Genomic DNA, 23,705 nt, shown 5'->3' with positions numbered 1-23,705 from the left:
AATATTTAAAATCAAAATTATATTTGGTTATAATTTTTACAATTTAATTATTTAAATATACTGATAGTGAAAAAATGAAAGAAAAAAATTAAGAAAAATAGGATTTTAGATATTTTGAAATTCTAAAGCAAAAAAAGTGAAAGAAAAAAATAAAATTTTAAGTATTTTTAAATTTCAAATACAACTTTAAATTATATTCAAAGCCAGGGCTGATTTCTTTAAATAAAGCGAGAAAGTTATTCCTATGGCCAAACAGGTCCTTCATTTTACCCCCCAAGAAATTGCCTGATAAGTTCTAAACCTTCACATTTCAATCTAAAATCTTTCACTCCAATCTAAAGTCTCTCACTGCAAGTGCACATTTCAATCTCAAAATACTTTTCTTCTTTCCCACTACTTCAAACCCTACTATTTCTTCTTCTTCGAGAGCTCTGTTGCTCTCCAATCGATCATTACTGTAATGCACTGTTAGAATTTGTCGGCATGGATGATGAGATCGCCAAGCTCGTTGATGTTCTCTCATCAGGCGGCGATGATCTTTCTAGAAGACTTCGCTCTGATTCATCACTCAATTTAGGGTTCCACAAATTCTCTTCAATTCTCAAACAAGCCGTACAACCCGTCCCTAATGATGACAACAAGTTAGGGCTTCAACTTTGGGATCAATCGCAGATTCAAGCAGTAGCTTCACTTGCGCTTGCGGTTGTCAACTCCACTCGATCTTTATCAGGTACTCTTACCACTAGTTTCTGGTAATTTAATTCATGTTTTGTATGTTTATTGTAATTTAGTTGTTACAAGTTTTATGCGCGCGACTTATTTAATATTATCACAGTTGAACCTGTAATTGTGGTGGCTATTCAGCTTTCTGTAGAGTTTGCCTTGTGTTATCTGGAAAAATGGATTTGCAACAGTGATGTTATTTTCCGGCACTTTATTCATATTTTGTATGTTTAGTAATTTAGTTGCTAGAAGTTTTATGCGCGCGACTTATTTAATATTGTCACAGTTGAACGAGTTGAACCTGCCTCTATTAGGTGCTGTTAGCACTATGTTCTGTTATTTTCCGGTAATTTATTCATATTTTGTATGTTTATTAGTTTAGTTGCTAGAAGTTTTATGCGCGTGCCACTTATTTAATATTGTCACAGTTGAGCAAGTTGAACCTGTAACTATGTTTTGTTATTTTCCGGCACTTTATTTATGTTTTGTATGTTTATTAGTTTAGTAGCTAGAAGTTTTATGAGTCCGACTTAATAATGTTACAACAGTTGAGCGAGTTGAACCTGTAATTGTGGCGGCTATTCAGCTTTCTGTAGAGTTTGCCTTGTGTTGACTGGAAAAATGGATCTGCAACACTGTTAGCACTATGTTCTGTTATTTTCCGGCACTTTATTTGTATTTCATATGTTTATTAATATAGTTGCTTGAAGTTTTATGCGTGCGACTTATTCAATATTATCACAGTTGAGCGAGTTAACCTGTAATTATGTTCTGTTATTTTTCTGGCACTTTATTCATATTTTGTATGTTTGTTAATTTAATTGCTAGAAGTTTTATGCTTATTTAATATTATGACAGTTGAGCGAGTTGAACCTGTAACTATGTTCTGTTATTTTTCCGGCACTTTATTCATATTGTGTATGTTTGTTAATTTAATTGCTAGAAGTTTTATGCTTATTTAATATTATGGCAGTTGAGCGAGTTGAACCTGTAACTATGGTCTGTTATTTTCCGGGAGTTTATTCATATTTTGTTAGCAACTATTAATTTAGTTGCTAGAAGTTTTATGCGCGCGACTTATTTGATATTATCACAGTTGAGCGAGTTAACCTGTAACTATGTTCTGTTATATTACGGCACTTCATTCATATTTTGTATGTTTATTTAATTTAATTGCTAGAGGTTTTATTCGCACGACTTGTTTAATATTATGACAGTTGAGTGAGTTAATCCTGTAACTATGTTCTGTTATTTTGCGGCAGTTTATTCATATTTTGTATGTTTATTGTAATTTAATTGCTCTAAGTTTTATGCGCGCGACTTATTTAATATTATCACAATTCAGCTAGTTGAACCTGTAACTATGTCCTGTTATTTTCCGGCACTTTATTCGTGTTTTGTATGTTTATTAATTTAATTGCTTAGAAGTATTATGCGCGCGACTTATTTAATATTATCACAGTTGAGCGAGTTGAACCTGTAACTATTTTCTGACACTTTATTCATATTTTGAATGTTCATTTATTAATTGCCAGAAGTTTTACGCGCCCCACTTATTTAATATTATTGCAGTTGAGCGAGTTGAACCTGTAATTGTGGCGGCTATTCAGCTTTGTGTAGAGTTTGCCTTGTGTTATCTGGAAAAATGGATTTGCAACAGTGATGATTCAGTGCTTCAGGTATTTTGAATTTAGTATACCGTTTGTTGTTTATGCACCATATTTGTGATATATTTAATGTAACTATTCTCTGTACTTTCAGAGTTATATTCTGCAGCTACTGGAAATAGCACTAGTTGATGAAACGGATAAAGAGTTTGATCTGTCACAGTCTTGCTCGCCTAATGTTAGCATGGATTTGTTGCCAATAGCTGTAATTGAAGATGGTGTTAGCAAATGGCAGGATGATACAAGATGCATGCTTCAAGGTACTCGTGGATCCATTTGAAGTTGCCTCATATGTTGAAATCGCATGGTATAGTGTGTATTTAACTTTTTGTTTATTTGTTTATTTGCTTCTGCAGGGGGGAGGTGTTCAAAGGAAGAGAAAACAGCTGATAGCCTTCTAATGACATTAGCTTCTGAGTGGATGCACCCTGACAATGTGAATTCTGCCACTATTGGGCAGTCTGTTCCATATGATCGTAATAAATTGATCAATCTGTCACAGCACTGGGCAGTTGTACATTTGGAGTGTGTTCATCGTCTTGTGACTATTTGCAAAGACCTTCTAAGACTTCCAGTTCCACTTGATGAGAAATTTCCTTTTCCAAATTTGAGGAAGAGATTTTCATTTTGTGTGAAAGTATTCAAGTTACTGGGCAGTCTTACTAAAAATAGCTCATACACTCACTTTGACCCCAAGTTACTCCAATCTGTTGCTTCATTCACTGAGGTATTGCCCACCCTGTTCAGGCTGGGTGTTGATTTTTTAAGTGGAAATCCTGCAGAGAGTGGCTTAGAAAGTCAAGTAATGCTGTTGCTCGAAGAGTTTATTCAGCTTGTCCCGGCAATTTTCTGCAATACCTATGTGTTTCAAAACATCCAAACATGCATTGCAGCTGCAATTTTGGATCATTTGGATCCTAACCTGTGGAAGTACAGCAAAGGTGCTGCTAACCCGAAGCCTCCTTTGGCCTACTGCCCCCGTGTGGTTGTTTATGTTCTCAAGCTAATTTTAGATGTCAGGAATAGAACATATCAGCTATTTGAGTACAAGGGCCTTGATGGTGAAGGTGCGAGTATCAGCCAACTGGTGGAGCCTCCTTCATGTCAGGTTCACTCAGCTAAGGTCAACCTGCTGAAGAAGTACTCAACGGAGGAACTCTTGAGAATTATATTCTCACCATCAGTTCAATGGGTGGATAATCTGATGCATCTGCTATTGTTCCTTCACTCTGAGGGTGTCAAAATGAAGCCTAAATTGGAGAGGTCATGTTCCAGTGTCACCAAAACATCTGTTACTTCTGAGTCTGAAAGCACCGCTTGTCATGAAGATGAAGCCCTCTTTGGCGACCTTTTTTCTGAGGGTGGTCGTTCAGCAGGATCTGTGGATGGATATGATCAACCCGCTGTTGCACCTAGTTCAAGTATAAGCAACATGCCCATTCAAGCTGCAACGGAATTGCTCAGCTTTTTGAATGATTGCATTTTTTCACATGAATGGTGTAGTCCTGTATTTGAAGATGGGTGCAGAAAATTTACGAGCTACCACATTGATATTGTGCTTTCTATACTCAGCTCCGAAGGATGTGATGCTGAAGAAAGAGGCCACGATGAAGGGATAGCTCTAAATGAAATGAAAGTTAGTCATAGACAGCTCAGTGAAATTTGCCTTGATCTGTTCCATAACCTCCTGTCGCGTCATGCTTTGTCTGATTTAGTTGGAGAATCACTTGTTGAGAAAATCCTGGTTATCGAAAATGGTGCTTTTGTTTACAACAATCTAACTCTTGGTTTACTTGCACATGCTGTTGTCTCTCTGGTAGATTCTGCTGGCAGCAGCTTGAGGACCAAAATTTACAATATATTTACTGATTTTGTGCTTGAAAAGGCAGAGATTATATGTTCAACGTGTCCTAATCTGAAGGAGTTTCTGGAGATTCTTCCCTCGGTGTTTCATATTGAGATACTGCTAATGGCGTTTCACCTGTCTTCAGAAGATGAAAAGGCTGTTCAGGTTAATGTGGTATTCTCTACTCTTAAAGCCGTTGCTGTTCCCTCCGGTGGTTTTGATAGTACGCAATTGTCATGTTGGGCACTAGTAATTTCACGACTGATAGTAATGCTTCGTCACATGATATTTTATCCCCGTGTTTGTCCGTCATCCCTGCTTTTGGAGTTCAGGACCAAGCTGAGGGAAGCTGCCTCTTTAAGATTGGGGCCTCGTGTCAGTGGCAATCATGCTTCATCTTGGGTCTCTATTTTGTTTGAAGGTGTGCTAGGTGGCTTTATTAAAGAAACACCTTTTTACTGTGCATTGCTAAGTCATCTGGTTGATATCACACCCCTTCCCCCATCTGCATGTAGAGATGATCCATCAATAGCTTGCCTAGGCTTATCCTGGAATGACATCCATGCCACTTTTTCCAGGATACTGATGTTCTGGGAAGGTAAAAAATCTGAAAAGGTGGAGGACTTGATACTTGAAAGATATATTTTTGTGCTCTGTTGTGATCTACCTGTATTGAAATCCACATCGGAACATCTGCATCTTTGGCTAACTAGTGCTGAAGTTCCTGAACTCTCAAATGCTGAGCATTTTGTTTACTTTAGCCAATCACTTGCGGGTGAAATGGGGCAAATAAACTACAGACCTTTTTCTGTTGTGTTGTTGAATTTGATTTATCGGTTGCATGATTTACACATATCAGAGGATGTGAGAGAACTTGGATGGGATTTTCTAAGGGCTGGATCTTGGCTATCTCTGTCACTGTCGTTGCTTACTGCTGGTACCACTGGACACTGCATGAAGAAACCACTAGCTTCTGCTGTTCCAATGTCACCAGAGCAGACATCAAGAGATGGTAAATTTTGTGCCTTCACTGAAGGTGTTATTTCTACTTTAGTTGGTGCCAATCAAGTTGAACAGCTGATTCGAATACTGTCATCTTTGCTGAAGAGATACCTAGAAGTTTATCAGAAAGCTTTAATTGTGACGATTGACAGTGATCAGCTTTTGGCCAACCGACTTTCACCTGCAATGTCATTTGTGCATACTGGTTTTGACAAATGCAAGCAGGATGAACTCCTTGAGAAGATGGGTTCTGATCCGTGCCAATATAAGCCTCTCTATGGAACTTTGTCAAGGCTGGATACAACTCTTGACAAGTTATCTTTAGGAGGTCATTCTAAAGTTCTATGGGAATCTCTGTTGCATGGATTCCCCTGTCTTCCTCAACCTCCAAGTGGAATTCTGCTTTCATCTATCCTTAATGTTGCAGCTGTTGTGAATTGTATAGATGGGCTATTGAAGGTCATTGATGGTGGAGGAGTTATTTGCTTGGAGACGCAGGTCATCTCGCAGATTCTTGAATTGGTCTGCAGGATTAAGTGTGACAGAATATTTGAAGATCTTCATGGAAAGTGTAATGCTATTTACCACCGGTTGACTGAAGGCTCTGGAGGAGTTGACTACAGTAGCTTATTCATGTTAAAACACATGGAGGAGTTTTTAAGGTGTGTCAACGAGAGAGATGGTGGCGATGCTAGCGATATTTATGAAGTTCTTGTTGTCAAGGTAATTGATATTGTTGATAGCTTAAAAAGAGAGCCTTCCGGGATGGGGGTTTTGAAATATTTCCTCTCTCTTGAGGACGTTTCTGAACAGATTAAGGATCTTTATGGTTCACAACGTGGTGATTTGTTGGTTCTGGTTGATGCTCTAGACAGATGCAACTCTGAGCAGGTCAATACAAGGGTTCTCAACTTTTTTGTTGATCTTTTATCTGGAGATTTGTATGCTCATGTCAAAGAGAAGTTGCAGAAGAAGTTTCTTGACATGGACATGGTCTACCTGTCGAAGTGGCTTGAAACCAGGCTTTTAGGATCTGAATCTAGTGGAGTTGCAAAAGGAGCTTCAGCTTCTCTAAGAGAATCAACAATGAATTTCATCACATGCCTGCTGTCTCCGTCTTCTGAAATCCTTCCCCAGGAACTACATAAGCATTTGTTGAAATCCATGCTGATTTCACTTGATAAGGCTTTTCTGCTATTTGACTTTACTGTAGCCAAATGTTATTTCAATTTTCTCATTCAGCTTTCTGGGGGTGAAAATTTAATCAAGCAACTTATGCGGCAGACAATGTTGCTGACTGAGAAGCTGGCCGGTGATGAGAATATGCTTCAAGGGCTGAAATATCTCTTTGGTTTCCTGGCAGGTGTCTTGAGCGATTGCTGCTCTGCTAAGAGTGCCACTGAACGATCTTTTGTAAAGTCTATTTCTAACAGTAGTTCTGGGATGGGGTCTGCACCTACTAGATCTGTAGGCTCCAGGAAGAATGCTGATGCTGTGGTCCTTTCTGCCAGTCAAGGTGGGTCCGGGCCAATTGAGTGTGATGCAACATCTGTTGATGAAGATGAGGATGATGGAACATCTGATGGTGAGAATGGTAGCCTGGACAAGGATGATGAGGAAGATAATAACAGTGAAAAGGCCCTCGCCTCTAAAGTTTGTACATTTACATCTAGTGGTAGCAATTTTATGGAACAACACTGGTACTTCTGCTACACATGTGATCTGACTGTGTCCAAAGGCTGTTGCTCTGTTTGTGCAAAAGTTTGTCACCGAGGTCATCGTGTGGTTTATTCTAGGTCCAGTCGCTTCTTCTGTGACTGTGGTGCAGGAGGTGTTCGTGGTACCAGTTGTCAATGTTTGAAACCTCGAAAATTTGCTGGAAGCAACAATACAGCCAGTCGTGGTGCTAGTAACTTCCAGTCGTTTCTGCCTTTCACAGAAAATGGAGATCAACTTCCTGACAGTGATTCAGATAATGATGAGGATGTTTTGGTGGAAACAGACAACTCAATCAAGATGTCTATTCCAAAGGACCTTCAAGATGGGATGCCAATTTTATTAAATGAGCTTGATCTTGAAAGCTGTGTTGTGAGACTTTGTTCTTCATTTTTGCCTTCTATTACAAGCCGGAGAGATTCTAGCCTTTCCAGAGAGAGGAAAATTTTCCTGGGTGATGAGAAAGTGCTTTGTAACAGTGTTGATCTTTTGCAATTGAAGAAGGCATATAAAAGTGGATCATTAGATTTGAAGATAAAGGCTGATTATTCAAATGCCAAAGAACTTAAATCCCACTTGGCTAGCGGTTCTCTTGTTAAATCTTTACTCAGTGTTAGCACCAGAGGCCGGCTTGCTGTTGGAGAAGGTGACAAGGTAGCCATATTTGATGTTGGGCAGCTTATTGGACAAGCTACTGTTGCTCCTGTGACTGCAGACAAGACCAATGTGAAGCCTCTTTCTAAGAATGTTGTCCGTTTTGAAATTGTAAATCTCATCTTCAATCCTCTTGTAGAAAATTACCTTGCGGTGGCTGGCTATGAAGATTGCCAGGTTCTCACGGTAAATCATCGAGGCGAGGTGAGTGATCGTTTAGCCATTGAACTCGCTCTACAAGGTGCTTATATCAAACATGTAGACTGGGTCCCTGGATCTCAAGTTCAGCTAATGGTGGTCACCAACAAATTTGTTAAAATATATGATTTATCCCTTGACAACATTAGTCCTGTGCACTATGTCACTTTGCCTGGCGAAATGATTATGGATGCTGCACTCAGTATGGCTTCACAGGGAAGGATGTTTCTGATTGTCCTTTCAGAACATGGTAGCTTGTACAGGTTGGAGTTGTCAACAAAAGGGAATGTTGGGGCCAAGCCTTTGAAGGAAATCCTGCAAATCGAGGGTAAAGAGAGTCATGCAAAAGGTTCCTCCTTATATTTTTCACCAATGCACCGGTTACTCTTTCCGTCCTTTCAAGATGGGACCACCTTGGTTGGCCGATTAAATCCAGATGCAACTTCCCTAACAGAGGTCTCTGCCATATTGGAGAATGAAACAGATGGTAAACTTCGGCCAGCAGGATTGCACCGCTGGAGAGATTTATTTGGTGGCAGTGCCTTATTTGGTTGCTTTTCAAGTTTGAACTCAAATACCGCATGTGCTGTCTCATTTGGTGAACATGAAGTACTTGTACAGAACTTGCGACATTCAGTGGGTTCAACATCTCCTGTTGTAGGGGTTGCTGCTTATAAGCCTTTGTCAAAAGACAAAATCCACTGTCTTGTTTTACATGAAGATGGAAGCCTTCAGATATACTCACATGTTCCAGCTGGTGTCGACTCTGGTGTTAGTGCTATCAGTGATAAGGTTAAGAAGCTTGGCCCTGGGATCCTCAACAATAAGGCTTATGGAGGTGCAAAGCCAGAATTTCCACTTGATTTTTTTGAGAGAGCTGCGTGTATAACACAAGATGTGAAGCTGAGTAGTGATGCTATAAGGAATGGTGATTCTGAAGTAGCTAAACAAACCCTGGCTTCTGAAGATGGATTTTTAGAGAGTCCTAGCCCTGGAGGATTCAAGGTAATTCTATATTTCTCCCCTAATTCATTGAATTTGCCTGTCTAGATATAGTTTTTGGAGATTCATCATCTTAAGTGGAAAATGTTTCACATTTGAAAAGGTTGAACTCGGAGTTAAGTGATGATTTGCCAGTTTCAATCTCAACTTTTTTGTTTGGTGGTCTGACTACACAATCTAGGAGTTTTGGGTAGAGATTAGAGCATGATTATAGGAGGTTGTTATCCCCGCTTTTGCCTGTTGAATCTTAAATGAGCCAAGTGTTTTTGTTTTGATGGGAAATTAGCTGAAGTAGTTATTTACTGGAAAGAGAGTGCAATTTTGGTTCATCATCCTATATCTCTTGGTACATACAATTACGTTTATCTTAGTAAAAGGTGCTTTAGATGCACGTGGTTCTAAGTTAATGCCAGATAAAAAGGACTGGAGTTTGGATGAAACCAAGTCTCCAAAAAAAAAAAAAAAAAAAAAAAGGAGTAACACCTTACGTGCGAAATCATATAAGATCCCTTTTAAGATCAGCCAAATCCATTTAATTGAATATGGTTGTATGCGTAATAGCATCTACCCTTTTTTTCCGGGTAAGATAAAATGATTTCATTAATATGGAGAATTTTCGATATACAACGATGTATACCAAAAAGTAGAGAGCCTATACATAGGCATGGCGCTATACGAGTGCAATCAATCTTCTATACAGTCTGAACCCCTTATGGGTGCACCTAAGGAGACTAGAAACAAGAGGTTATTCCTTATTTGTACAAAGTCATTCTATAACCATTACAGGCTCTTCTTTAATTCTTCCCATTTTCTCACAAGGTTATTATTTTATAAACAATTGGGAGAAACCCTGCGCACAAGCCGTATACCAAAAAGTTGTTCTCCTCTTCCCATATGACCCACATAGAGCTAGTGAGGCAACATCCCATACTCAGGTCTCTTTCTTCCTCTGTAGTCCAAACCAATTCAACAGTACTGATTTTAACCGAGTTGACATCTATAATACCAGGAATAGCAATGAAACCAATTATTGCAATTGCTTAGGGTAACCTTTTTTAGCTTGTAGGATCAATTTCTTAGGGAACAGTATGAGTTTTCTTAGCAGTTGGTGGCTTCAAAATTGTTTTCCACAGTGTAACTGCGCAAGATCTGTTTGTGAAGAAGCAGAGTGCAAACTTATCTGTATTTTATCAACTAGGATAACAAAGAAAGTAAGAATGATGGGGAGAGCTGAATCAACGTATTGACTGTATTAGCTAAGATTACCTGGTGATTGTAATACAACCTTTCTGATCCTGCTGATGATGCCGATCCAATCTCATCTCCCATAGTGAACTTCAGTTTTAAGAACTTATCGTTTCCTTTTGGAAAATATGATAAACTTGGGGCTAAGTAGAGTAGGACTGTTTTCTTCAGTTTTTCCTCTTCTGGCTATGTAGATAACGTAATGGGGATCACTTTTCAGCCTTCTCTATCTTCTTGTGTGAGGACTTATTATCCTCCAAGAGGGGAGAAATACTAACATTTTAATAGTCTAGTTCTGTTTGTTATTTGTACAGTTTGATATTCCTGTGAGCTCTCTGGTTTTGATTTATTGCCCCAATCTTTCCATTGTTTGTTGTCGTTGTCATTATTCTCATTAAATTAGCATGCTAACTTTTGACGCACTCCATTTTGGAATCTGGATCATAGATCTGTATATTTCGGCTTTCTAATTTGTGCCATTTTACCAGATAACTGTTTCCAATTCAAATCCTGACCTTGTTATGGTCGGCCTGCGATTGCATGTGGGTAACACATCAGCGAATCACATACCTTCTGAGATTACTGTATTTCAGAGAGGGATAAAATTAGATGAGGGAATGCGTTCTTGGTATGATGTCCCATTTACAGTCGCTGAGTCACTCCTTGCTGATGAAGAATTTACAATATCTGTTGGGCCAACATTCAGTGGATCTACTTTACCCCGCATAGATTCCTTAGAAATTTATGGTCGAGCTAAGGATGAATTTGGGTGGAAAGAGAAGATGGATGCTGTTCTTGATATGGAGGCTCGTGTACTTGGTTGTAATTCGTGGCCTGCTGGATCTAGGAGGAAGTGTCGTGCAACACAGTCTGCATCACTGCAGGAGCAGGTTGTGGCCGCTGGACTGAAGCTCTTGTCAAGAATCTACTTGTTGTGCAAATCCCAAGGATGCTCAAAAGTTGAGGAAGCTAAGGGGGAGCTGAGCAAATTGAAGTGCAAGCCATTGTTAGAAATTGTATTTGAAAGTGACAGAGAGCCTTTGTTGCAGGCAGCTGCCAATCGTGTCCTGCAGGCTGTCTTCCCAAAGAGGGAGATATATTACCAAGTAACTTCCTGGACTATATGTCTGAAATGAGTTAATTAATGTTGATTTTTATTTATTTTTGTGTGTAATATTTTAACATGGTGGGAAATGTCTGTCTGAATAGGTTAAGGATGCCATCCGACTTGCTGGAGTTGTGAAATCCACTGGCATGCTCTCATTAAAACTTGGCATGGATGCGACCACTGCTGGGTGGATTATTGAGGAGTTTACTGCACAGATGCGGGTGGTCTCCAAGATTGCACTGCATCGTCGCTCAAACCTTGCCTCTTTTCTTGAGATGAATGGTAATTTTTCTTGTTCTTTTAGTTTGCTGGTAACTCTTTGTTTTAGCGTCAAGTGTTCCTAAGCCCTTGCATGTGGTGCGATTTGATAGGGTCAAAATAGTGAAGTTAGGGTGTTGTTTCTTTCACTATTTTGAACCCCCCCAAAAAACAAACTCTCTCGCTCTCTTCCCTTCTCTGTTCGTTTACGTGTCTCTCGTCACTGTTCTATCTGACGAGCGATTATTATGTTTGTTCTGCATGGTTTACAGCTCTCGGGGACTTTTATGCTGCAATTCATTATAACATATCGGCTTTTACCTTCAGAAAACAATTTTTTGGCTTGCTTCCACGGGCAATTCCTTATTTAGTCTTTTGATTGTAGGTTCTGAAGTGGTTGATGGACTTATGCAAGTCCTTTGGGGAATTTTAGACATACAGCAACCTGACACACAGACCATGAACAATATTGTTGTGTCGTCAGTCGAACTTATCTACTGCTATGCGGAGTGTCTAGCTTTGCATGGCAAAGATGGTGGCAGGTCTTCTGTTGCACCCGCTGTGTCATTGTTTAAAAAGCTGCTGTTCTCTACCAATGAGGCTGTTCAGACTTCCAGCAGGTTGTTATGGCTAGCCTATTTCTCTGAAAGCAGCATAACTGTGAAATTCTCATTTTTCATTCGCTTACGTCTCCAAATCTTTGTTTCTTTGGTTCCAGCTTGGCTATATCGTCAAGATTGCTTCAGGTTCCATTCCCAAAGCAAACAATGATAGGTTCTGATGACGTGGAGAACCCATCCTCTGTTCCTACGCGAGTTGATGCATCTGCCGGAGCTAGTGGAAGTACTCAGGTAATGGTTGAAGAAGACTCCATTACATCATCTGTTCAATATTGTTGCGATGGTTGCTCTACTGTTCCTATCCTAAGGCGAAGATGGCACTGCACTGTGTGCCCAGATTTCGATTTGTGTGAGGCATGTTATGAAGTGTTAGATGCAGACCGTCTCCCGCCACCACATTCTAGAGATCATCCTATGACAGCTATTCCAATTGAAGTGGAAACATTTGGTGGGGAGGGAAGTGAAATTCATTTCACTACTGATGATTTAAGTGATTCAGGTTTGTTAACAGTTGCATCTGATGTTGGCGTGCAGAATTCTGCTCCATCAATCCACGAGTTGGAGTCAAATGAATCAGAAGAGTTTTCAGCTTCGATAGCTGATCCTGTATCTATTTCTGCTTCCAAAAGAGCTGTTAACTCTCTTCTTCTTTCTGAACTACTTGAGCAACTGAAAGGATGGATGGAAACTACTTCAGGAACTGGGGCTATTCCAGTCATGCAGCTCTTCTACAGGCTGTCTTCTGCTGTTGGTGGACCCTTCGCTGACAGTTCAGAACCTGAAAGCATAGGATTGGAGGATTTGATAAAATGGTTCTTGGATGAGATAAATCTAAATAAACCTTTCGTATCCAGAAGCCGCACCCCTTTTGGGGAAGTCACAATCCTGGTATTTATGTTCTTTACCTTAATGCTGCGGAACTGGCACCAACCTGGAACCGATACTTCTGCAACTAAATCTGGTGGTGCGACTGAAGTGCATGACAAAACTGCCTTGCATATCTCAACTCCCACTTGTGTTGCTACTTCGTCTACCTTAGATGGTCAAGAGAAAATAGACTTCATCTCCCATTTACTTCGTTCTTGTGGCTATCTTAGGCAGCAAGCATTTGTCAATTATCTGATGAACATTCTGCAGGAGCTAACTCAAGTTTTTAAATCTCCATCTGTTAGCACAGATCCATCTTCTGGGTTGAACACCACTTCTGGTTGTGGTGCTTTGTTGACAATCCGCAGGGAAGTGCCTGCAGGTAACTTCTCTCCATTCTTTTCAGACTCGTATGCAAAATCACACCGTGCAGACATATTTGTGGACTACCATCGGCTGTTGTTGGAGAACACTTTCCGTCTACTCTACAGCTTGATACGACCAGAGAAACATGACAAGGCTGGAGAGAAAGAGAAGCTCCACAAGATGCCTTCTGGTAAAGATTTGAAGCTAGATGGATATCAGGATGTTCTTTGCAGCTATATCAACAATCCTAACACCAGTTATGTTAGAAGGTATGCCAGGAGACTTTTTCTGCATCTCTGTGGTAGTAAGACACATTACTACAGTGTTCGAGACTCTTGGCAGTTCTCAACTGAAGTGAAAAAGCTCTACAAACACATAAATAAATCTGGTGGATTTCAAAGTTATATCTCGTACGAGAGAAGTGTGAAGATAGTAAGGTGCCTAACAACCATGGCTGAAGTGGCTGCAGCTCGTCCTCGAAATTGGCAAAAGTATTGTTTAAGGCATGGTGAAATTCTTCCTTTCCTTTTGAATGGAATATTTTATTTTGGAGAGGAGTGTGTTATTCAGACATTGAAGCTTCTGAATCTGGCCTTCTATACTGGGAAGGATAGCACCCACTCATCACAGAAAGCTGAGGCAGCGGAAGCTGGAACAACTGCAATTAAGTTAGGGTCACAAGCCCCTGAATCTAAAAAGAAGAAGAAGGGAGAAGAAAGTGAATCTGGTGTTGAGAAAACTCAGTTGGATATGGAAGCAGCGGTTGATGTTTTCAGTGGAAAAGGTGATGTGTTGAGACAATTTATTGACTGCTTTTTATTGGAATGGAATTCAAGCTCCGTACGCTCAGAATCCAAATCAGTCCTCCTTGGTGTCTGGTACCATGGGAATCTGGCATTCAAAGAAACATTGTTAACTGCACTTTTACAGAAGGTAAAGTTTTTGCCGATGTATGGGCAGAACATCGTTGAATATACAGAACTTGTTACGTTCTTGTTAGGGAAGGTCCCCGATCATGGTGCAAAGCTACAGAGTGCTGAAGTTGTTGACAAATGCTTGACCACTGATGTGATTAGTTGCATATTTGACACACTCCATTCACAAAATGAGCTTTTGGCTAACCATCCAAATTCTCGAATATACAACACTTTGAGTGGTTTGGTGGAATTTGATGGTTACTACCTTGAGAGTGAGCCTTGTGTAGCCTGCAGCTCCCCTGAGGTTCCCTATAGTAGGATGAAGCTTGAGAGTTTGAAGTCAGAAACAAAGTTCACAGACAACCGCATCATAGTGAAATGTACTGGTAGCTACACCATTCAGAGTGTGGCCATGACTGTTCATGATGCTCGGAAATCCAAGTCAGTGAAAGTTCTGAACCTTTATTACAATAACAGGCCTGTGGCTGATTTGTCAGAGTTGAAAAACAATTGGTCCCTTTGGAAGCGTGCAAAAAGCTGCCATCTTGCTTTTAATCAGACTGAGCTGAAAGTTGACTTTGCCATCCCAATTACAGCGTGTAATTTCATGATTGAATTGGATTCTTTTTATGAAAATCTTCAAGCTTTGTCCCTCGAGCCACTGCAGTGTCCCCGTTGCAGTCGTGCTGTGACTGATAAGCACGGTATTTGCGGTAATTGTCATGAGAATGCCTATCAATGCAGGCAGTGCCGGAACATCAATTATGAAAATCTTGATTCCTTCTTATGCAATGAGTGTGGATACAGCAAATATGGTCGGTTTGAATTTAATTTTATGGCAAAGCCAAGTTTCACTTTTGATAGCATGGAAAATGAAGAAGACATGAAGAGGGGATTGGCTGCAATAGAGGCAGAGTCGGAAAATGCTCATCGCAGATATCAGCAGCTTTTAGGATTCAAAAAACCTTTGCTGAAGATTGTGTCTAGTGTTGGTGAAAATGAGATGGACTCTCAGCAGAAGGATTCAGTTCAACAAATGATGGTCTCTTTGCCTGGACCTTCATGCAAGATAAACCGTAAAATTGCTCTTCTTGGTGTCCTTTATGGTGAGAAATGCAAAGCAGCATTTGATTCTGTCAGTAAGAGTGTGCAGACCCTCCAAGGTCTGCGGCGAGTTTTGATGAATTACCTGCATCAGAAACAGTCAGATAATGCTAGTCCAGCCTCTAGATTTGTTGTTTCGAGGGTACCGAATAGTTGCTACGGCTGTGCTTCAACTTTTGTCACCCAATGCTTGGAGATATTACAGGTGCTATCAAAACATCCAGCATCCAAGAAGCAATTAGTTGCTGCTGGTGTTCTGTCTGAGCTGTTCGAAAATAACATCCATCAGGGCCCTAAAACAGCTCGTGTCCAAGCTAGAGGAGCTCTTTGTGCCTTCTCTGAGGGTGACACTGGTGCAGTAGCTGAGCTGAACTGTCTAATACAGAAGAAGGTAACGTATTGCCTTGAACATCATCGCTCCATGGACATTGCGTTGGCTACACGTGAAGAGTTGTCACTGCTTTCTGATGCGTGTTCATTGTCGGATGAATTCTGGGAATCAAGATTAAGAATCGTTTTCCAGTTGTTATTTGCATCTATCAAGGTGGGAGCTAAACATCCTGCAATATCTGAGCATGTGATTCTTCCTTGCTTGAGGATCATATCTCAGGCTTGTACTCCTCCAAAGCCTGAAGTTGTTGACAAAGAGCAAGGGGCAGGAAAATCTTCTCATGTCACGCAAGTGAAAGATGACAGTTCAAATGTCTCTGGATCTAATAGCCTTGTTAGTGGGAGTAAGTCTATGTCAGGTTCGTCAGAGAAAAGTTGGAATGGTTCTCAGAAGGCTCAAGATATACAACTTTTGAGCTATTCAGAGTGGGAAAAGGGAGCCTCCTATCTGGATTTTGTGAGGCGACAGTATAAGGTTTCTCCAGCTGGGAAAAGTGGTCAAAGATCTCGTCTTCAGAGACATGACTATCTTGCGCTAAAATATCTTCTCAAGTGGAAGCGACGTGCTTCAAAAACAGCTAGAAATGAGATATCATCATTTGAACTGGGTTCATGGGTTACAGAACTCATACTGAGTGCTTGTTCACAGTCTATTAGGTCGGAGATGTGTATGCTGATTAGTTTACTCTGTGGCCAGAGTTCATCACGACGGTTTCGCTTGCTAAACTTGCTCATGTCTTTGTTATCGGCAACTCTTGCTACCGGAGAAAATGCCGCTGAGTACTTTGAACTGCTGTTTAAAATGATAGACTCGGAAGATGCTCGTCTTTTCTTGACCGTGCGTGGTTGCTTGACAACGATATGTAAATTGATCACTCAGGAACTGGTTAATGTTGAAAAATTGGAGAGGAGCCTGCATGTTGACATATCTCAGGGCTTTATTCTTCATAAACTCATTGAGCTCCTTGGCAAGTTTTTGGAGGTTCCAAACATCAGATCCAGGCAAGTGCTCTTCACATTCTTAATATATTGAATATATAATTGTTCACTGCTGACATATTTGCTGATCAATATTTCTCGACTGTTTTCTTGTAGATTCATGAGGGAGCATTTGCTTTCAGAGGTTCTTGAGGCTCTAATTGTGATTAGGGGGTTGGTTGTGCAGAAGACAAAACTTATAAGTGACTGTAATAGACTTCTCAAAGATCTTCTTGATAGTCTTCTGCTAGAGAGCAATGAAAATAAGCGTCAGTTCATCCAAGCATGCATCTCTGGTCTACAAATTCACGGAGATGAGAATAGAGGGCGAACTTCTTTGGTACGTAATGAATTTCTTGATTTTCCCAAAAGAAAAAAGATGCAATATTAGTGATGTGTTCTGGTCTTTGAATTCCTTTTGTGGAGAAAATGTTCTGGTCTGTGAATTGATTTCCTACTTTTGCCTTTTCTTTTTCTTCTTTAGTTAATTTTTAGGCACACCAATCGGAATCAGGTAGGAGATCTGATTTCCTCTTTTGCTGGAGTATCAGATTGCACCTGCCAAACTACTTATTAGGGATAGTAATTTCAATTCCAATGGAACAGTTTGTCCATGATCTCATGAATTTCTTTTTCCACAAGGTTCTTCATCAGATATTCCCAAGTCCAAATGAGATATGGTTTACATGCTTTATTATTATTAGTAATGCTGGAATGTTTGTTCTTTAGTTGATATTGAGGAAGACCGTTTATAAAGCAGAGTGAAGGCTTTACTTTTCCTTTTGCTGTATACTTGATCATTGCCTGGATTTCTATTTCAACAACAATAACAACAACAATAACAACAAAGAACCCAGTGTAATGCTACAAGTGGGGCTTGGGGAGGGTAGAGTGTACACAGACCTTACCCCTACCTTGAGAGAGTCCTGGATCCTATTTATTTTGGTTATATAGGGAGTCATTTCGATTTCTTCCTCTGCTCTCCTATTTGGTGCATAGTATATTAATTGGTGAATTTACATTCTTCTGTTTGTCATGCAGTTCATCCTGGAGCAGCTCTGCAATCTGATTAGCCCTTCAAAACCAGATCCGGTGTATCTCTTGATCTTGAACAAGGCTCATACACAGGAAGAATTTATCAGGGGATCAATGACGAAGAATCCATATTCAAGTGCCGAAATTGGTCCCTTGATGCGCGATGTTAAAAATAAAATCTGCCAGCAACTTGATCTCTTGGGTCTTATTGAAGATGATTATGGCATGGAATTGCTAGTCGCTGGGAATATTATCTCTCTAGATTTGAGTATTGCTCAAGTCTTTGAGCAAGTGTGGAAGAAATCCAATAGTCAGTCTGCAAGTGTAGTTGCCTCAACAACTTCACTTTCTTCTAGTGCTGCTGTATCAGTTAGAGATTGTCCTCCAATGACAGTGACCTACCGACTGCAGGTTCTCTTGTTTCTTTTAGCTGCCATTATATTGTAAAATTTTGTTGATGCAAACCTTAAAGGAAAAATTGCTCTTTATATGTCTGTTTTGTTTTTGTCCTTTAAAAATCTGTTTAACTTCTATGCTTTATTGGTAGTTTTATAGCTTCTTTGGTACACTAACATTTGCCTGATCCTCTATTCAGGGCTTAGATGGTGAAGCTACTGAGCCAATGATTAAAGAAATTGATGAGGATAGAGAGGAGACCCAAGATCCAGAAGTGGAATTTGCGATAGCTGGTGCAGTGCGGGATTGTGGTGGACTGGAAATTCTTTTAGGGATGGTTCAGGTATATACGTATTGATTCAAACTTTAGTGGGTTATTCTTTTTGTACATGTAACTCATTTCCCTCCTCGTAGTCCTTTTGTTGTCTGGTGTTTCCTGCTTTCCTTCGGTTTTTATTTCCTGTTGTTGGAACTCTGGGTGTAAATGAGATGTTGAATTGAAGGGACTGCCAGAAGGGTTATTCATTGCTGTAGCTTAAACAAATTACATACTGGTGATAAATAGATCATGACATATTCCGTTTGTGACCTTATACTGTTAATTTTGCAGCGTTTGCAAGATGATTTTAAGTCCAATCAGGAGCAGTTGGTTGCAGTGCTTAATTTGCTCATGCTTTGTTGCAAGATAAGAGAAAACAGAAAGGCATTGCTAAAGCTGGGAGCCTTAGGCTTACTTCTTGAGACTGCTAGGCGTGCTTTCTTTGTAGATGCCATGGAACCAGCTGAGGGTATTCTTTTGATTGTGGAGAGCTTAACGCTAGAAGCAAATGAGAGTGATAACATCAGCATTACTCCTGGTGTTAATGTAGTCTCCAGTGATGAAGCGGGTGCTGGTGAACAGGCCAAGAAAATTGTACTACTTTTCCTTGAAAGATTGTCTCAACCTTCTGGACTTAGAAAGTCAAATAAGCAGCAGAGGAACACTGAGATGGTTGCAAGAATATTGCCATACTTGACTTATGGGGAGCCTGCAGCAATGGAAGCTCTTGTACAGCATTTTGAACCGTGCTTACAGAATTGGCCCGAATTTGATAGGCTACAAAAACTGTATGAAGACAATATGAAAGATGAAACAATTGTGGAGCAAGCCTCAAAGCAAAAGTACACCCTAGAGAATTTTGTTAGGGTTTCAGAATCCCTCAAGACAAGTTCCTGTGGAGAGAGGTTGAAAGATATTATATTGGAAAAGGGAATTACTGATGCTGCAGTCAGCCATCTAAAAGAGAGTTTTGCATTCACTGGACAGGCTGGTTTCAAATTAACTGTGGAGTGCGCGTTGGGGTTAAAGCTTCCATCTATTCCTCTTATTTTATCTATGCTGAGGGGTTTGTCAATGGGCCATTTGGCGACTCAAAAGTGCATTGATGAAGGAGGAATCCTGCCATTGCTTCATGCTTTAGAGGGTGTGGCAGGTGAAAATGAGATTGGAGCCAGGGCTGAAAACTTATTGGACACACTGTCTGATAAGGAGGGAAAAGGTGATGGGTTCTTAGCACAGAAAGTTCACCAACTACGTCATGCAACACGGGATGAGATGAGGCGACGCGCATTGAGGAGGAGAACAGAATTGCTGCAGGTTCCTTCTCATACTACTTTACACTTGGCTCCTACCTTACCATTCTTAATGTCCATTGTGTCTTCATTTTTGTCTTAGCTTGACTTTACACAACTAATGTGTGCCTTAGTAAACGACAAAGACCGCTTGTCCTCATTTGAAAGCATATCTTCCCAGCAAAATTGCATATCATAGTCTCCTGTTTGCTAACAAAGCATTTCCCAGCAGTAGAGATCCTGAGGCGAATAGACATAACAGGAGCACTACTTAAAAATATTTCCTAAGTAGTAGAAACATGTTACTGAATATAATTTTAAAATTGGAAGTTAGAGGCGTCTGTCTTGAATGTAAGAACTGAGATTGAGACACTGTGGGGATGGTACAGAAGCTTAGAAGCGGTATCTATCTCTTAGGAAATGATTGATGCTGAAGCTAGAACTCCTTCAACGTACGTAGGCAACTACATATTGTTATATGCAGATGCTATAGCAGAATAGTTTTCTGTCAAGCATCTAATTATTTTCTGGCAAAAATATCTTTTAATCTAGTGGCATGATATGCTTCTTTCTATTCCATGTGCTTTTTTGGGATATTTTCTCCAGATGCAACATCTAATATCTAACAATGGAGGTCATGAGGTTCCAATTTGTATCTCTTTTGTTGAGAACCATATTTTGGTGTGGGTTCTCTTCTTTTGGTATATGGGGTTTTCCCCAACTGTTAATAAAATTATTTACTTTATTAAAAAAAAACAATGGAGGTTATAGATGTTGTTTCGTTTAACTTAGCTGATTTTCCTTGTCCAAAAAAAAAAATAAAAAAATTTTCGATTGCCAATATCATAAATGTGGAGAATTTTCTCATTTTTTATGGTACCAGGGACTTGGTATGCGGCAAGAACTGTCCTCAGATGGTGGTGAACGTATTGTTGTTGCTCGACCAGTCTTGGAAGGTTTGGATGATGTTGAGGACGAGGAAGAGGAAGGATTGGCTTGCATGGTTTGTCGTGAAGGCTACCGCTTGCGCCCTACAGACTTGCTTGGTGTTTACACTTATAGTAAACGGGTTAATCTTGGTGTTGGAAGCCCTGGAAATGCTCGAGGAGATTGTGTTTACACAACGGTCAGCCATTTCAACATCATACATTTTCAGTGCCATCAGGAGGCTAAACGAGCAGATGCAGCCTTAAAGACTCCTAAAAAAGAATGGGATGGAGCGGCCCTAAGAAACAACGAGACACTATGCAATAATCTATTCCCATTGAGAGGTCCATCAGTACCAATAGGCCAATATATACGCTATGTTGACCAATATTGGGATTACCTGAATGCTCTTGGGCGTGCTGATGGAAGCCGGCTCCGGTTGTTGACTTACGACATTGTTCTGGTGAGCTGCCATCTTTTATTATACCTTTCTACCATGTTTACATCTCTCCTCTCCTGATTTTTTTGTTTATTCTAATCCCTCCCTTTCCTTGTGGATGGGGTTGAGGGAGGAGTGGTTTTGTTCTACGATGAGGTAGGTTAGTGGTGCCAAATGGTCGGCTTGGCTTAATTTAGGCGGGTCAAAATGGGTTAACTCATATAACCCCCCCCCCCCCCCCCCCCCCCACAAAAAAAACCCCCCAACAAACACACACAAAAATATAACCCAACCTGACCCGGCTATTTTCTTGCTCAACCATACTTAACAAATACATGTTCTACAGTAATTTATCGTAATTTAATCTTACAGAATGCCCTTCTGAACTACCAAAGCACGGTCTTTCTAAACTTTATTTTTTATTCTCTGTTATTCTACCAGTCAAAAAGTTTTCTTGTTGGATTACTACTTAATTTTCACATGAGATTTTGTCTACTTCCTCTTTTGTTGATTTGAAAGGTTAAATTGATTCCCAAAATTTACGAAGAGTTTTTGCACCTTTTGAGACCACGATTTTGTTCATAAATTCATTCTTGAAATTTGAGTTTGGAGTAAAAGAGCCAAAAACTTGGCCAAAATTTTTTAGTTCTCTCATGGCTAATGGACTTTACTTATGATGGAAAAACAGGACTTTTTTTTTTCTTTTCTAAACCTTTTCCAATTTATTCAATTTTTTCTACTGTTTCTCATAGTATTTTGATACAGTAGAATGTTTGTAGAAAAGGTTGGTAAGAAAACGTGTTGAACATAATTTCAAATCAGACTTTATCTAATGTTTAAAATAAAAATCTATCATTCCTGCTGAGACCGCTTGTTTGTTTTCACCAGCTTGGGTAATTAATTTATTATTACCTGTTTGGTCACACTTGCTACCCATCCCGACCCAATTTTTTGATGGCTCGACCCATCTTGACCCACTAGCTCTCTTTGTTAGTGACCCAACCCATTCAAGTTTGTTTTTTTTATTTTTTGGGCTAGACAGACTGCTGTTGCTAATGCAAATCTTTTTTGGGTGACTTGCAGATGCTTGCTCGGTTTGCCACAGGTGCTTTATTTAATGCAGATTGCAGGGGTGGTGGAAAAGAGAGTAATGCTCGATTTTTGCCTTTCATGATGCAAATGGCTCGTCACTTTCTTGATCATGATTCTTCTCAGCGGCATATCATGATCAAGTCTATTTCAACTTATTTAAGTTCTCCCGCATCAGAAGCGAGACCCTCCGCTACTGCTGGAACTCAGAATTCTGCTGGTACAGAGGAGACCGTCCAATTCATGATGGTTACCTCACTTCTTTCAGAATCCTATGAGTCGTGGTTGCAGCATCGGTCTTCCTTTTTACAACGAGGTATATACCATGCATATATCCAGCGGACCCATGGTAGGCCAGTGCCTCGCTCTTCACATAATCTGTCTGGGGCTTTGAAACCGGAGTCGGGAAGTACAAGTTCATCTACTTCTGAGGCTGGGGGATCGATTGAGTTATTCTCAACTATTCAACCAATGCTTGTCTACACTGGTTTGATAGAACAGCTGCAGCGCTTCTTCAAGGTCAAAAAATCATCTAGTACGACTACTTTGCGAACCCAAGGGACTTCCAAGAATGTGGAAGAGGATGATGAGAGCAGAAAGTTAGAAGGCTGGGAGGTAGTCATGAAAGATAGACTATTAAACGTTCAGGAAATGGCAGATTTCTCCTCTGAACTGTTATCGTGGCTTGATGACATGACATCAGCAACGGATTTCCAGGAGGCATTTGATGTTCTTGGTGTTTTGAGCGATGTGCTTTCTGGGTTCAGTCGATGTGAAGATTATGTACATGCTGCAATCAGTGGTGGGAAAAACTGATCAGAGGTGTTTTTGTGATGTGCTTTCTGGGTTCAGTCAATGTGAGGATTATGTAAATGCTTTTTATTCAGTAGCAGGACAAACTGAGTATTTGTCGAAGGCTCACTTTGGTTTGATATTGATGATTCCCTAGTTTTCTTGGTTCAGTGTATGTGAAATATTATTTTGTAGGTGCATCTCTTGTTCCCTTGTTACACGAGTTGCTCGTATAGTGTTAAATTGGAATGATTTTGTGAGAACCATAGAAGAGCCTCCGAGTTTTGTTTCCTCCATTATTGATGCTATGGATGAATATCACATACGACCTTAATTGATACTTGTTTTTGTTTACCGCATCAGTGCACTAATTTATTGACGTCTGTGCCCAGTAATTTACCCGTCGGGAGGAGTTGCCTACCATCTCTATTAGTTCTTTAACATTATGCAGGCATTGGTATTTAGTACGTTGAAACATTTAAATTTAGCTAATTATCATGACAAAAACTTAATATGGAACTCTTAGCCTAGACTAAGTAACAAAAACTTGAAGCTTCGTAATATCACTCCACATGAGGATGATATTCATAGTCATGCAACTAAAGCGAATTAAGCTAATGAGGACAGGACTTCTCTGCTCCAAGTTTATGAAAAATCATTGAAACAGGTGGACCATACGCGTGGAAGTAGACGATCAAAATGATTTGTAATTTACTAGAACTCTCAAAATCCCTTGTGACGACCTTGGATTCCTC

The 23,705-nt window shown here is 40.0% G+C and overlaps 1 protein-coding gene across 2 annotated transcripts; it reads left to right on the top strand.

The window, feature by feature from the left end:
- Positions 1 to 288: 288 nt before the first annotated feature.
- LOC132046989 (auxin transport protein BIG) lies at positions 289 to 23,304 on the top strand. Of its 2 annotated transcripts, XM_059437851.1 has the most exons (15): positions 289 to 730; positions 2,296 to 2,402; positions 2,485 to 2,650; positions 2,747 to 8,811; positions 10,542 to 11,159; positions 11,263 to 11,443; positions 11,805 to 12,039; positions 12,138 to 12,270; positions 12,574 to 16,685; positions 16,779 to 17,001; positions 17,703 to 18,107; positions 18,292 to 18,435; positions 18,703 to 19,728; positions 20,587 to 21,093; positions 22,153 to 23,304. In XM_059437851.1, exons 1-15 carry the CDS (start codon positions 484 to 486, stop codon positions 22,972 to 22,974), a joined length of 14,991 nt encoding a protein of 4,996 aa, XP_059293834.1. In that variant the 5' UTR covers positions 289 to 483; the 3' UTR covers positions 22,975 to 23,304. The 2 variants fall into 2 exon arrangements, with proteins under 2 accessions (XP_059293834.1, XP_059293833.1); XM_059437850.1 differs by having other exon boundaries at positions 12,138 to 16,685.
- Positions 23,305 to 23,705: the final 401 nt, after the last annotated feature.

The sequence above is a fragment of the Lycium ferocissimum genome, chromosome 2, assembly GCF_029784015.1.
Source record: "Lycium ferocissimum isolate CSIRO_LF1 chromosome 2, AGI_CSIRO_Lferr_CH_V1, whole genome shotgun sequence".
NCBI classification, from domain to species: Eukaryota; Viridiplantae; Streptophyta; class Magnoliopsida; order Solanales; family Solanaceae; genus Lycium; species Lycium ferocissimum.
Note: the sequence above shows the minus strand (reverse complement) of the source record. Positions and strands in the feature narration are given on the sequence as shown.

Bases quoted from the DNA above. Each gene is read 5' to 3' on its own strand.
- LOC132046989 (XM_059437850.1), top strand. From the start codon at position 484: ATGGATGATGAGATCGCCAAGCTCGTTGATGTTCTCTCATCAGGCGGC. The intron at 8,812-10,541 runs GTAATTCTATAT...CCATTTTACCAG, and splicing joins CTAGCCCTGGAGGATTCAAG to ATAACTGTTTCCAATTCAAA. The intron at 18,108-18,291 runs GTTCTCTTGTTT...TCCTCTATTCAG, and splicing joins CAGTGACCTACCGACTGCAG to GGCTTAGATGGTGAAGCTAC.